The sequence below is a fragment of the Castor canadensis genome, chromosome 15 (genome assembly GCF_047511655.1).
Source record: "Castor canadensis chromosome 15, mCasCan1.hap1v2, whole genome shotgun sequence".
NCBI classification, from domain to species: domain Eukaryota; kingdom Metazoa; phylum Chordata; class Mammalia; order Rodentia; family Castoridae; genus Castor; species Castor canadensis.
The window spans coordinates 32,813,316-32,829,365 of record NC_133400.1 but is presented as its reverse complement, the minus strand read 5'-3'; the positions used below and the strand labels follow the sequence as shown (position 1 = coordinate 32,829,365).

The following is a 16,050-nucleotide window of genomic DNA, read 5'->3' as shown; positions in this document are numbered from 1 at the left end:
CAAAGTAAACAGAAGGCTCTGTTTATTTTTGCCTCTCCTTTGGGACCTATCAGTGTTTTGCATGTTGCAGAAGTAAATTTAAGTAATTAGGGCCTTAGGCAAATGGAGCTGTCTGCTTGCATGTCTGATCCCACTTCTCCTGGATGGATAAACTTCTCCTCAGTAACACACACTGACACACAATCCACTCACCTAAGGATCACAGTCTACTAACCCTGCCCACCAGCTTTAACATTCAGGGAAGAATTTATCCTTGACATGAGCTCAATAAAACCAGCTCTACTGGAGGGGCAGGGAAGAAAAAACTTCCATAGTTAATATTTTCTAAGAGAATTCAAGTCCGGTTACATATCTGTGTGGCACATCTTACAAATGTGCAATATTTGATGGAGAACCTACACATAGGAGAGCTTCCTACTCAAATCAAAATTACAGGTTTTCTTTACCTCAAATTATTGGCTGATATAAATAGAATTTTAACTTCTCTTCCCCCTCCCTGTAAACCTCAGCCTCAGACTCTGATGTCTACTATTTTGGGCAGACTTTTTTTAAACTTGTGCCTACTTTGCCCATTAATTTTTGCTATTACTGTGTGTGTGTGTAGCAGTGAAATCCTTAAAGTGAACCAGTATTCCAGAGTGATAGATTACATGTCTGTGCTGTGTCATATGCAATTAACTCAAATTGACTGTACACTGCATTATTCTGTTAGTGCATGGAAGATCAATAAATATGGGGAAAATCCACCCCAGCTCTCCACTTCCCATCGGATTCTAGTAGGTCTGAGACGGATCATGCTACTGTGATGTGTGCGCCATGGTGAAGGCAGGCAGGTGGTGCATAGACACCATTCAAACTTGGCCTATTCAGCCCCAACTCCTCTAACGCTCCATTCATGCATAGCAAAACACCATCTGGTCCTATTTTGCCTCCAGCAATCACAGCTGACCAAAAACGATAATAACAGCTGTTGCAAAACAAAAGCCAAACAAAGGGGGGTGGGGGTGGGGGAGGAAAGGTTAGATTGAAGTCCAGTGCTGAAAAATGCTCCATGAAGTGAGAAATGGGAAAGAAACCATTCAGACGTCTAAATGTCTAAAGCCCACTGAATGGACACAGCAGAGGACTCCTACTTAAACTTGAGATATTAATCCATCTGTCTAGAAAGCCTTCAGACCTCCATCAGGTGGTAATATATTGCAGAAATTATGCTGCACGAAGGCATTTAAGCTTTTGTTCTGAGTCGGGAACTAATGACCCTGTGTTAGCCAAAAGTAAAAACTCCTGTTCTTTCTTCATACAGCAGTACAGGTTAATGCAGAAAAGGAACATGTTTAGCCAGAGTAATAAAATAATGTCCCCATGGCAGGGGGGAAGACAAGGTGTGCATATGTGACAGAGGTCAGGGGTGACAGGGAGACTCCTGAACATTTGTGAGGCATTTAAGAGGTCTACACCAATCATAGGCCACATTTCTCATGCTGATTTTTCATTACCCTGATAACAATAACAAAAAGTGTACCAAGGACTACTTAAGTCTCAGGAATAGAAATCAGCCACATGTATAAATTAAGACAGAAGTCGATTCACAATATGCTTTTTTTGTGAATCCTGAGAAAAATAATTTGGTAACAAGGCTGTGGGAATCTTTATAAGATTTAAGCCTTTTGACATTTCAAATATCTAAGTTTTGCCTTGTGATTAATTTTTTAAACTGTTGTGATTAAACTATCTTCTCCCCTCCACCCCTGGAACTGACTGTCAGTGACTTAGCAGCATTTAATCAAATATGATAAAACCTAAGATTTATAAAACCATTTAATAGATGCTACAACACCCGCCTCTAACTGCAAACAGTTGAAAACAGACTTCACTTGCAATTAATTCTTATCACTAGTGACATTTTTTCCAAGTAATACTTCATGGGTTTTCAAAATGACAATTACAGAACTAATACACAATTACTGTCACATGTAGTTTAGCAATTAATTTTGAAGACATTTGTCTAAAGGTTTCACAACAGAATATAAAATGGTTCTTATTGTTATGTAATGTTAGCTTCAATTCATGGGAAATCTTTTACCATCAGCTTGGCTTCTGATGGGTCTGATGCAAACACATCATTTCTTTGTGGAACACAATTGTCCCCTCGAAGATGTGATTAGGCACCTTTCTAAGGCTGTTTGAACATGGATACCTGTCAACTAATACATCCTATGAAAAGCTTCAATTCAGACATAAATTTTTCTACAGCAAGAAATCTATAAATTTATAATTAGAATTTCTTGCTGTTCAATATTTGTACATAATACAGAGTACGAGAGGATTATGAAATATTGAAAGCCAAATTCATTATTCATAACCCACAACATACAGTAAATATTCTTTGAAATACAACAACTTTGAGGAATCTGTATTCTATTATTTTTGAATGTCTTGCACACAGTAGCTTTGGACAGCACCAGGCACAGCTTCGTTCTTTCTAGATTAGGATTCTGGTCAGGGTTGACACTTGCTGTTTTTAATTTTCATTTTATCATAAGCAGTTTAAGACTGTTGCCAGTGGTAATTTACAATTTTTATCAAGACCTCTTCATTATAGCTTCTGACAGGACAGATGCTGTAATTAATCATGCAAGACAACTGGGAATCGTGGTCACACGGCTCTCAAAGAGAAGCCACTACGGAGTAAAAAAAAAAAAAGGAAGAACAGTGGGCCTTCAAATAATTATTTTGGTTTTAAAATTGGAATTTGCCATTCATTTTCATAGCAACAACGACGCAAGCATAGTTAGTTCTAGCCCTAAATAGAAGACAGTTTTTTCCCCCTGAATTTACCTTGTACTTGCATCTTAACAAAAAGACAATTAAGAAAATATTTCCTGTATTTTTTTAAGGGTCCCAGATTTTAGCTGTGAAATCTGAATTCTTAGCTATGAATATTATGTTTCCAAATTAAAAGGGAAGCAGAGTCTCAGACTCAAACAAAATTGGTCATATGCCGTATTTCCCCATCTCATAGTATTCAAGGAACCAAAAGTGAAATTTGACAGACCATTTTATTTGAAAAGTGAACAGTTTCCTTGTTGTTGCATCAAAATACAGTCCACAGTTTTTACTGAAATGTGTTTATTCTATAGCAAGATAAAAGCATTTTGTTTTAGTTAAGCAAAATACAAACAAATTAATTGCTGCTATCGTAACTCATAAAAAAGTATAAAACAGCATAAAAACACAATAAGCAACGTAGCAATGAATGGTTTATGTCACCAGTGTTTACGTTAAAGCTCGTTTAGGAAAACTTTACAACACATGATATGAAAACTTACAACTTGGAAAGAAAATATTTACATTGATTATTCAGATGTAGTGTGCCTTTTAAATATTCTACCAGTATTACATCATAATAAAAACTCTTGCTTTTTCTTTTTAAATCTTAACTTTTGAAATAACTGTTTTCATTTAAGTGCATTTCCCTTTTAAAAATACAGTGTTTTTTTTTTTTTTTGAAACTTGTCACTCAAAACACGGAATATAATATTCACATTTCTTTTCTTCTAATTGGAATGGATGTAATGGGCAAACAGTGGTCATAGATATTGTTACAACATATACTGCAGTTTGATTTGGAGAAGTCATGGATTAAAACGTGGAAATAAGTCAATAATTGAATCTAATCACTTGCATTATTTTTCTGGAGAGATTTAGGAAAAAAATAAGAGCTTTGGCAAGTCTGTGATTTACATTATTTTTTTCTTTTTTCATGACAAAAAAAATGCCATCAACTATTCACATCATACAAATGTTTGTATGAAACTGGAGTTTCGTATTTCAGGTAGTTACGACTGTGCTTTTATTTATTTAGTTAGTTTTTTAGGGCTTCGGAAGTTCAAATAGCCTGGAAGTGTGGTTTACTCACTTCTGGAGAAATAAGGCCATTGTCTGTGACTCAGAGAGGCCAGTTTATAGTCATCAATATGTCCGAGATTCATTAAACGGTTTGATTCACATATTGTAGGTATAGCCTGAATAAATAAAAAAGGCATCACATCAAAGAGCACAGCTTTTCTTGTTTAAAAACAAAGTGATTTATAGTCAGCTAAAAGATGTTATCCAGCTATCCTGTAGTTCTTATTGCCTATCTAATAGACATTTGAGAGGACCGTTTGATCTGTTACATTTCTGCATAACCAATGCCAGCATACAAGTTTCAGCCCTGTCCACCTTCCCCTCCTACGCCACTCTTCTTGATGCACGCAAATCCACCTGCCACGGGCGTCTTCAGAAAATACTGACCTGTGGTAATACTTGAGTCTGGGTCTGAGACTGGATTTGTGACTGGTGCTGCTGCGAGGCTGGCTGGGGGCTCCCGATGGCGGGGATGGGGGATGTGATCTGCGAGGTGGCGGGGGAGTGCTGCCGGGGAGAAGGCTGAGACTGGTGCTGCATATGCTGCAGCTGCTGCAGCTGGATGTGCTGCTGGAGCTGCTGCTGCAGCTGCTGTTGGTTGATCTGCTGCTGGAGCTGCTGCTGCTGCAGGTGCTGCTGCATGTGGTGCTGGAAGTGTTGCTGCTGCATCTGTTGCTGGATTTGCTGATGCATCTGGTGCTGCTGCAATTGCTGCTGCTGCATCTGCTGCATCTGCATCTGCTGCTGCTGCTGCTGCTGCTGCTGCTGGGTTTGCACCGAAGGGCTCACCTGGGTGGAGGCTGCTGAGCCAACCATGGTTGTCCCCATGGAGCTTATCAGTGGAGCCCCAACGTTCGAGGGCATGTTGGCTGCAATGGTGACCGATGTGACAATCTGGCTCATGGGGAGTCTCATGGTTAAGGGTTTGGGAGCGATCGACCTAGGGAGTGACTGTGGGAGCGTCTGAGGCGAGGCTGAAACTGTTCCGTGTTGAGACAGTGGAGTATTCAGAAGGAGAGAAGAGGTCAGGTTGGTCGACGCCAGGGTCTGCTGTACAGACCGGATGGTCTGGGCTTCTGCTGATTCTGCAGCAGCCTACATGTGGTGGGGAAAGAGTTTCAGAATGTTATCACTTGTATATATTTAAAATATCTAAGTATTTTTAAGTATCATAAATTGACTTAAAAAATAGCCATGGCCTTTGCCAGGTGACTGTTTAGCAATTCCTAAAAGTGGAGTCAAATTCCCTTGCTCCTTGAGCCTAGACTGGCCTGGTGCTTCTGTTATGGCCACCAGAATGGGATGAAGGTGACACTGCCCCAGTTCCAAGCTGAGGTCTCAAGAGACTGTGCACCCTTCCACTCACTTTCTTGGCATCTACCACCACCGTGTGCGAAGGACAGACATGGCCCAAATGCCCCATGCAAGAGTCAGCTCATGGCCACCAACTGCATGTATGTGAAGGACTCAGTCACTTCCTTTGTGATCTGCAAGTTGCCCCCAGACAGAGGAGCAGGACTAGATCCAAAGAATGAGCCAGCTACCTAGTACTCTCTGAGATGAATGCTTCTCTTTGAAGTCACTGGGCATGGTTGCTGGTTGTTACACAGTACCACTGGAGCAAAAGTAACTGATACACAGAGTTAAGAACAATAGTTCTTCAGCACATAGGCCCATATACAACCTCACCACGGAGGTACCATAATATACAGAAAAACAATGGGATACAGGTTGCCTGAGTCAAAATCCAGCTCTACTAATGACCACCTCTGTGACTTGGGGGAGGTTAATTCACCCACTATTCCTAAGTTTCCTCGTCTATAACATGGCACTATGTGGTACTGACCTTGGGTAGAGGTTATAAGAATTGAATTAACTCATGTGTTAAGTATTTAGAATAGTATCTGGCCCCTGGAAAGCGCATAGTATATGTTAGCTATTTTAATTAATTAATGACTACTGCCACAAGCTACTGGTAATAGAAAACTTCAAAAATCCCACGTTTATGTAATTATTTGTAACAGTGCTTGCTCGAATATAAGAAAAGCATAATTAGATTTCTCAGACATACTAAACTGAAGTATTTTACAACCTTAGGAATGTTTTATTACTATTTTCAAAGATTTCCAGATCTTATCAAAGGGGCCATAGATAGGAGAACAATGTCCAATGAAATGACTCAACAACCTGTTACAATGCATGGCAAATGTACATGGCAAATGTAGGGTTCATCGTGGAAAAAGACTACCAATTCCATTTTGTGCTGAAAACACACAGTTACTTCTATAAAATAAATTCCTTTACAAATGCAACAGTGATTGGAATGCTTCACCTTAAAGACAATATTCTTATTTTATTTTTCACAAAATCTGTGGGAGGGGGGTGTTAGAAGGGGAAGTAGCAGTGGGTGGGGGGGTGGCTGGATTTGCTGATGCATTTGGAGGCAACAAGTGGCCATCCACCATCTTTAGAGATTTTTAATATTTACTTCTAGTTTTTGTGACTCAGATTTTTAAAAATCCTGCTACTGGATGAGTGTGACTGTTACTTTATATTGCATCACCCAAAGAGGCAGTCATCACTGCTGGCTTTGGCTTGAATAGCTATCACTATAAAGCACCCCCTCTAAGGAAGGCTCTCTCCATTACAAAAGCCCAGCAGGGGCCTGTTTTTACTTAGGATAAGAGATGCCTAGAAAAACTCAAAATTATCTTCAGAAACCAGATGACCCTAAAGCAGAATACACACAGTCTTACTCATACAAACATTCATGTAACTCTTACATATTTTAATATTTAAAAATCACCAAACAGTCTTAAGGACGAAACCAAGCAAGGTTTATTTTGATACTTGGGCCATGGCACCATTATGCCTTTAAGGTGCCACTTCAATGGTAAGTGGAGATTGGCAGGTAATTGTAGAGTTCCTCCTTGCTTACCAGGCTTACTTCTTTATGGTTTTCCATAAAGAAGTCTTTCCTTGAAGACTAAAAGTGACAGCAGAGTCACAATTTAAGTGGAGATGGGGAAGGGAGTGTCCCAGACTCTGCACATAGAAGCTAAGGAATACGATGCAACCCTAGTGTTACTGACAGTGTAACAAGACTGAAACCTTCCTTCCTGTAACTCCCTTGGATGAATATCCTACTTAGGGTGCAAAGATCAAAACTGCATAAATTATGTAATTATGTAAAATTCTATGATAATTTTTATGATTGCTGTGATCCTTTACATCATTGCCTTTGTGCAGGAAGACTAAGATTGTGTTTCCAAATCTTTAGCTCCCAGATTCTTTTAATTATTTCAACAGGATTGATTTTTAGTCCTCACAATCACGGAGGTGACACTCTGGAGGGCCTTCAGTTAGTCACCATCTCTTTAAACTGATAGGTCCACAACACAGACAATTATCTCTGGCGGGGGATGCTGGAGATTGAACGTAGAACAATGGCATACTAACATGCTAAGCATGTATTCTATCGCTGACCTACACCCTCAACCCCCAGAGTCATGTCTTCAGGTGTGACCATAACTAGATGCTGCTTCCTGTGAGGTCACTATATTAGCAGCTACTTCACATTTCAGGTTCAGGTTGAAATTATTTAAACTTATACCTCAGGGACTATTTCAGTCACCTCCTGGGTCTCTGAATATAAATTCCACATGCAGCATTTATTAAATTAAAAACAAATAAGTGGTATTTTAGATTTACTCTTTTTAAGTTCTGTCCTGTTGGTTTTTTTATGGTCCTTGAAGCCCACCTGGAAATACTTCTGAATCCTGATGCCAGTCATAATGTATAAGTTTTATGTTATCCCTTCTAAGTCAGTCATAGACTCAATGAGTCCAATCATAGTTACTATTTCCTTTTGAGATAGTGGTTCTTGGCTTAAATCTATGCATAGTCAATTACTCATGCTCTAATGCACAAAGATTACCTATACTTGCCTCTAAGTAAATGAATGAATAAATGATCCACTGAAGAAATACAGGCACAGTGAACCACCAACTAGACCTCTCTCTTATGTATACTATCGTATCCATAGACCACATGATCTGTTTTCTGCCCATATGCAAATCTGAGTTCAGGATCAGTATATTTTTTAGAGACTCAGAAAAAGCTTTTGCTATGAACCTGATAAATTTTTCTCTTTCTAATGAAGTGGGAAGAGTACCAAGAGCTGTCAACAAAGGCAGGAGGACCTCTATTGATTGGATTCAGAGAACTGCCAGTGGTAGAGCTTAACAAAAGAAACAATTCAGGAGGAAGAGGAAAAAAGAGAGTAAACCCTTTTAACATTGTTTTATGGACCTAGGTTCCACTGGGGACAATGACCCATCAACTGGCATCTCTGCTTCCCTGAAGAAATGTATGAACAGGAAAAACATGTCCTCCCTGAAGCCTGTCTAAATTCCAGGAAGGCAAAAGATGATTAAGTGTTAAAAGGATGTAAGAGCTTGGGGCTGGGGATACAGCTCAGCTTAGCATGTGTGAGGGCTTGGATTTGATCCCCAGCACTGTAAAAATAATAGTTGATAGAACAATAGTGTCACCATTTGTAAATCAGCAGCCATTTTATCCTCAGACCTCACTTGTGAAACTCCCAAGGACAGTCCCGCCCTTAACAGAAATTCCCTCACTCTAAGACAGCTCCACCCCTACCAGAAACTACCACGCATGTGCTAACCTCCTTAACATCCCCCTTCTATAAAAGCCACGCCTTGCCCAGAGTCTGGACTGTGCCATCTTTCCCCGGCCAGCCTGGTGGTTCAAGCTTGCCATTAAACTTTGCTCTTGGATGTGAGACTTTTCTAGTGAGCTTTCTTTGTGAGTGGCATTTTTCCTAACATTTTGGTGCCATGACTCGGATTGGGTGCACTCCCGGCACTGACCTTGCTCTCCTGGCCTCCCCCACCCCATCCTGCTATCTCTCTCTCTCAACTCCCATTCCCTTCCTCTGGGATCTGAGCTGCTTTGTTGTAACCCCCGATCCTAGAAAACGCCACTCTCTCACAGTTCACAGGGAATTTCCTCCACCCCAGCGTGCCTCCAATTGCCATCCACCACTGGCCAATCTTCCCTCAAGGTCATCTCTCGGTGAGTCCTCACATGCAGAGTTGTGATTTCTCTTTCATTTCCTCGAAATCCTAGTGCTAGGTCTCAGCTCATTCCCACCCCTGAAAAGCAGGTTCCCCACTAGGGACTTTGGACCCTGATGGTAAAGTTGTTCCCTCTGGGTACTCCATCTCTCTCTCTCTCTCTCTCTCTCTCTCTCCAGAGGACCTGATATTTTGGAGATGCCTGCCATATCTCTCAGGTCAGGCCTCACCATGGGAGTTGGACCATCCAAAAATCCTTCAGACTCCCCATTGTGATATCTTCTGGTCAACCTTGGGCCCCTATGCCTCATGCCTGATCTTAAGCCCCGAAAGCTCATTTTTCTCTGTAATCAGGCCTGGCCCCGACACCCATTAGACAATGTCTCCAAATGGGCACTTAATGGCACTTTCAATCCCAATATTTTAAGGGATTTATACAATTTCTGTGAGTGCACTGGTAAATAGAAGAAAATACCCTACATCCAATCCTTTTCCTATCTCCACACCAAACCCTTGCCCTGTACTTCCTGTTCCCCTGCGCAGGTTCTATTAGTCTCTAAACCAGCTTCTAAATGAACCAAATCCTCTCCTGAACCCCCTCCTTCCCCATGTAAGCAACTTCTTGTGCTGCTCAGGCTATTTGTCTCTTCCTATTTTCCTAAGGGACATTCCCATCATGGTGTCAAACCACTCCTTGCCAACTCTGGCCTCAAGACAATTCCAGCTCTGGAAGAGCTCATACTCCCTCCCCGTAAGCTGAGACCAAACCTGGGGTTTATTCAGGTATGCCTCATGCTACGTTGGGGAAGTCCTGTTTGATTATGGCATCTGACAACTGCTTATCTTTTCCGCCTTGTCTAATGCCCCTTTTTCCTGAGACAGCAACCAGAGAGTGGAGGTTTCGTGTTGCTGAAAGTGTTCCAGTACCAGTCAATGGGAGTGACCTAGAGACACAGGTGATGGCTAATCCCTCAGGTGTGTGTCAAGCCTCCAGGCTCTGCCTTACCCTCCCTTACCTAAGATATCAGGACACCTTTTCTGCTTCTTCCATGGTCTCACCACGTGTTCTTTGTCTCTGTCTGCCTTCCCCTCCCTGGGCTTACTGGGACCCAGCTCCCATGAAAAACTTGTAGCATGGTGCCTTATGACTTAAGTTATTACAACTAGTTTGCCAGGCCTCTCAGTCTAAAGTAACTTTAAGTCAGCTGCTAGGTAAAAGTGCTTACAAAAAAAAAAAAAAAACTACAGCTGCCCTGCTAATGCCCTAACTCCACCCACACAGGAGAGGAGGGAAAGCAAATAGGCCTGCTTGTGCACAGCAGGAATGCCTGCCTTAGCTAAGAGAATCCATAGGCCAACCCGACACACATCCTAGGCCGCCAGCCGCACATGGCGGTGGTTGTGGCCCACCACCACTTCCCCTAGAATAAATGCACGCAGAGTACACAGGAAGGGGGTAAGGGTGACATGCCGCAGGATCAGGCCTAGGTGACAGGCTCGCTTGTCCCGGATGTGTGTGGAGGGGGTCAGTGCCTTGAGCATGCCCTGCTCCTAGCCCCACCTCACACCTCAGGGCACCGGATCCAGCCCCGGTGAGCTAATTGTTAGCCCAAGGTTATGGTCCCAAAAATCGCAAAATGGACAGTATGGTACTGTTATTGGCCCAGGATGCCCTCTGAATGCCCTTCTCTAACTCTATGGATGATTTATTCCTTTGTTAAAAAAGTAGCCTTTATTAAAGAGGCTGCCTACTGTTAGCTTAAAGGCAGGATCCTAGCATTTTGTTCTTTCTAGATGGGACCTGCACCTTCCAGTCTTCTGGCTGGTAGATGTTAAAAGCTTTGTACTCAGGCCTGGCCTCAGTATGCCTTGGGTGACCAAGAGAAGTGGCCTTCACAGGGTTCCTTAAATTACAATACCATACTCCAGTTAGACCTTTTCTGTAAAAGGGAAAAAAGTGAACTGAGGTCCCCTATACAAATTTTCTTTCATTTCGAATTGGCTCCACAATTGCTATTTAGATACTCAAATGCTGGCCATTCTTTGTAAGCCACAGGATAAACATGGAAAGGAGGACCAGAAAAGCCCCTTATCAATGACAAGGCTCCCACCCCTACTGCTGCACCCTCTGCCCTACCTTCTAAGCCATCCCAATATTCAGAACCTCCTAATGGGTGCTTCCGCCTTCAACAGGCAATGGTAGGAAGAGGGCGAGTCTGTGTCCCCTTCCAGCTATCAGATCTAAGGGAAATTAAAAAACATCTGGACAGCTATACTGATGCCCAGACAAATACATTCAAGCCTTTATCTCTGTGATCCAAACCTTTCAAGTGACATAAAAGGATATTGTACTTCTATTAGACTAGATTCTTATCTCATTAGAAAGACAATGGGTTCTGGCCCAGGCCACTCAGGTTGGAAATGATTATCATTTACAATGAGCCCCAATACTAGTGGCACCTAGAAATGAGGAAATAAATGTGCCTACCTACAGGGGCACAGGCAGTCCCTTAGACAGATCCACACCAAAAGGGGGCTGATGATATGGCTCAAACAGTAGAGTGCCACTTTGCAGGTATAAAGTCCTGGGTTCAAGCCCCAGTACAGCCAAAGGAAAGAGGAAAAAAGTATTTGGGGATAAGGGCGTAGCTCAGTGGGAGAATGTCTGCCCAGCATGTGCAAGGCCCTGGGTTCAATTCCCCAGCATTGCTAAATCAAAAAAAAAAAAAATGGTAAGGAAGATAAGTGGCATTAATGTCACTTCAGCCATCTCATACTGGAACGAAGCAGTTTAACCTAGAACAGATCCCTCATTCTTCAAGTGAAGAAACTGAGGCCCAGAATGGTTCAGAGACCTGCTCTCCAGAGTATCAGGTGTCAATGTGAAATAACAACTTTTCTTTATAGCAACGCTCTGAAGAAAATCCCCTTACCTTTCTGCAGCATCTTAAGGATGCTATCAAAAAGCATACCACAAGGGACCCAGAGTCACAGATGAGAGAGGTTCTCCTCAAAGATAAATTTTTAACACAGTCAGTCTCAGATATTTGTAAAAAACTCAGTCTGTGGCTGATGGAGAAAAGTCACTGAACCAAGTAATACACCTAGCCATGTCTGTATTTATAGCTATGTCTGTATGTCTGGAATGTTACTAACAGGAGAGAAGAAGATAAGAGACACCATGGCCTCATTGCTGCTCTCAGAGAGGGCCCCACCTGCATTCTGAACTTGCTACCACAGTGGATAGGCGGGGCACTTCTGCAGAGGATGCTCAAAAGAGGGGACAGCACAGGAGACAGCCCCACCCTCAACCGGGACCCTGCCCTCTCTGCAAAGGTAACCACTGGAGGTCTAAGTGCCCCCACTTCTAGATGAGGTGCCACCTCCTATGGATTGATGGGTCCTGGCCCCCTGTCCACACTCCACTTCTTGGCATTGATGTTGAGGAGCCTCGGGGTAGCAGTGATGGCAGAAAAACAAAAGGTCATTTTCCGGTTAGACGGTGGAGCTCATTTCTCTGTTTTACCTTTCTCTCTGGGTCCCTGGTCCAATGACAAAAGTTATCGTTCAGGGCAAATCTGGTCATCCCCTAAAGTGCTAATTTACCCGGCCTCTAGCCTGATCTTGGGGAGACCTCCTTTTCTGTCATTCTTTCCTCATAGTTTCTGAAGCTCCAGTGACTCTGCTGGGATGGGATTTACTATCTCAACTAAAAGCTCAAATTCTCTTCCCCCCAGGCAGCTATCTCTGCTGCCCCCTCCCTCAAGAACAAATAGATTCCACAGTGTGGACTGATGAGATGAGTGTAGGGCGAGCTAGGATGGCCCTCCCTATTCAAATAAAACTCAAAAATCCCTCACAGTTTCCACACCCAAAACAATATCCCCTCAAGCCTGAGGGACAATGAGGCCTTATGTCTATCATAAATTCCTTAAAACAACAAGGGCTACTACTTAGTTGCTTCAGCCTCTATAATAAATCTAAAATTCTTATAAAAGTTAATTTTAAAATACAAGTTACAAAGTAAACAACTGGAAAGGATACAGATAGGTAGTGAATGCATTTTTTGAGAAGTTAAAGGAAAAAGGAATGTTTTTGGATGAGAAAGGATTTTGTATAGAAGAGTTTGTCCTAAAGATTGTTTCAAATAGGAGGGATAAGGACAAGCCATCAAAGGGTTTAGTATGTTGTATGAAGGTCTGAGTAAGTTTTAAAAGTGTATAATAAAAAGCTTTGATGTGTGATAAAGTTAAAGTTGACTATAATCTAAGAGTTGTCTAAAAGATTTTTAGGGTCATGTCAAACCAAAATCAAATTCTCTAGGTCTATAAAGTAACAAGGTTATCTTAATATTGTTCTGCTCTGAGTAACATCTACAAAAAACTATTACAGAAAAAGATTTGATCAAAGAAATTGTGTTTTCTGCTGATCTTGTCAAGCTTTAAGTACTACTAAATCAGAGTTCATTTACATATTTGCTTATGTGTCTTAAATTACCACCTTGTGTTATGTCTATACTTTATCTAAATATGGTACAAACATTTACAAAGTTAAAAAGGTAAAGTTATATTAAAAATGAGCTAGAGCTCTCTTTTATCCAAGAGTGTTACACTTAACTTAAATCCTGACAGCCCCTGCCTCCCACAGGTCACCTACCTAGGTGTGGCCTTAAAGGGACAGACTCACTCCCTGAGTCATGAGTGCATTGACCCAATCTTTAATTTCCCTCTCCCCCCCATACCATAAGGCAGCTTAGAGCTTTCTTGGGAGTTACAGGATTTTGCAGAATTTAGATCCCTAGGTATGCAGTCCTTTAGCAGACACCTTTTTATGCTCCTTCTGATATTCCTTATTTGGGTCTTAAATAATGTATGGCCACCCATTCCTCTTAGAAAACTTGCCTCCAACAGACTCTGCTCCTCTGGCTGACTACCTACCTTATCTTAACCTTCTCAAGGAACTTCTCAAAAAACATACAGATCAGATTCTGCCCCACCCTATAACAATTTCTGTTAAACCAGGGGATCTTGTTCTCCTAAAGGATCTTCTACCTTCTCCATTGGGACTTCGGTGGACCATCTGGTCATTCTCACGACACCCACTGCTGTCAAGCTCAATGGGATCCCCCAGTGGTGGCACCTCTCAAGGAACAGTTAGAAAAATGGAGAAGGGAATTGGAAGACCCTTGAAATTGTCTAGGGAACAACATTTCACAGTAGTTCTTCTGGCCAATACCCATCCTAATGCCTATGTTTCTTGCTCTCCTATTTTTAAGTTTCCTCCCTTGTATCATAACCAGTTGTAGTCTGAGGATCTTACCCCATACAGCAACCCCTGCCAGCAGGAATCAGCTAAGAGGCTGATGCTTCACCCCAATTCCCGATCCTCAGCCCCGACCCCCATCATTAAAGAAAAAATGGGGGAATGATAGAACAATAATGTCACCATTTGTAAATTGGCAGCCATTTTATCCTCAGACCTCACTTGAGAAACTCCCAAGGACAGCCCCACCCTTAACAGAAATTCCCGTGCTCTAAGACAGCCCCACCCCTACCAGAGACTACCACGCATGTGCTAACCTCCTTAACCCACCCCTTCTATAAATGCCACGCCTCACCCAGCGTCTGGGCTGCGCCATCTTTCCCCGGCCATCCTGGCAGTTCGAGCCTGCCACTGAACTTTGCTCTTGGACATGAGACTTTTCTCATGAGATTTCTTTGTGAGCAGCATCCTAACAATAGTAACAATAGTAACCATAAAATGGCTCACACTCCTTTTGGATCAAGGAAAAGTCATCTGGAGCAGCATTTGCTTTGGAAATTAGTGTATTTTATAATACATCAGAGTCTGTAGTGCATTCTATGTATAATACATTGCATTCACTTTTTGTCTGAGTACTTTGGGCATAACTTTATTTTAAATAATCATGATGTTTATTTATGTGATGTGCAAGTTTGATAAAAAATGCACCACTGCCTACTTGATAATGTAACCATTGGATAATGTATGATATGATGTCTGAAAATGCCTGACAAACACACCTCCCTTTTTTGGTTAGTTTTTTAGGCTAGCCTCAAGCTTTTGATCCTTCTGCCTCAGCCTCAGCCTCTTGAGGGCTGGGATTACAAGTGTACCCCACTACATCCAGCAACCTCTAGGTTTTACATAGAGGACATTAACACAGATCCACATCTTGACAAAAAGAAAGAATAAGATATATTTAAAATCCACCTAGATACCTACATACATATATATAAAAATCAGTGAATCTTTTAGCAACAATTTAGATCCGGCAACTTAAATTAACTCCTATTGTTCATGTCGTCATCTGGGTAACCTCTAACAGAAACAAATTTGAGTTGCTTTCTCATCGGCTCTTAGGGGAGCTGCAGTTAGGTGTTCAATGCTTGAGGGTTGCTTTCCACAGTGCACACAGGTTTACCTTAGAAACGAGGCTGGCCCTGTATGCAGCCAGGGCCTTCAGGTATTCTTTTTTGGCAGCTTCTGTTTTCCGTTTATATACCTATTAAAAGATCACAATTAGCACCACCTGTAGCTTATAAATTCTCAGCTATAAAACTGTTGCACAAATTTGGTCACATAAACATAACTCACCTAAAAAGTTGGTCTCCCTGGCTTTAATTTTTAAATGTTACACACACACGCAGAGAGATATTAAAACAAAACCCTGCCGCCCACACTGGAGCAAGATTTGAATGTTTACTCTCACAAATGAGAGAAAGATCTTGGGTTTCTAGAGATACCTTGAGAGCCACAGCCAAAGGCCTCATGCTAAGGCAATAAATAAGGCAGCAAGAATGGGCTTTGCCACAAATGGATTAAATTCTAGTAGGGAAGGAATGGGTTTCTCCATCAGTGTCTTCTTTTGCTTACATATATCCCTAAACTGCACCAAATCAGAGGATTAAAAACAAACAAATGACAATAGGTACAGAGGAAGACAGATGTGAAAAGATGGAGGCCTTTCAAACTTGGGTTTCTTTTGGAGAAAAAAAAAAATTCGGAACAATAAAAGAGGTGA

At 41.8% G+C, this 16,050-nt stretch overlaps 1 protein-coding gene across 2 annotated transcripts in view; it reads right to left on the bottom strand.

Moving 5' to 3' along the window:
• Positions 1-2,989: 2,989 nt before the first annotated feature.
• Positions 2,990-16,050, bottom strand: part of Tox3 (TOX high mobility group box family member 3) — a 105,371-nt gene continuing 92,310 nt past the window's right edge. For both annotated transcript variants that reach the window (XM_020187218.2, XM_020187217.2), the window contains exons 6-7: positions 15,451-15,531; positions 2,990-5,004 (exon numbers count right to left, since the gene is read on the bottom strand). In XM_020187218.2, the coding sequence (XP_020042807.2) occupies positions 4,282-5,004; positions 15,451-15,531 (804 nt within the window). In that variant the 3' untranslated portion in view covers positions 2,990-4,281. The remainder of the gene's footprint in view (positions 5,005-15,450; positions 15,532-16,050) is intronic.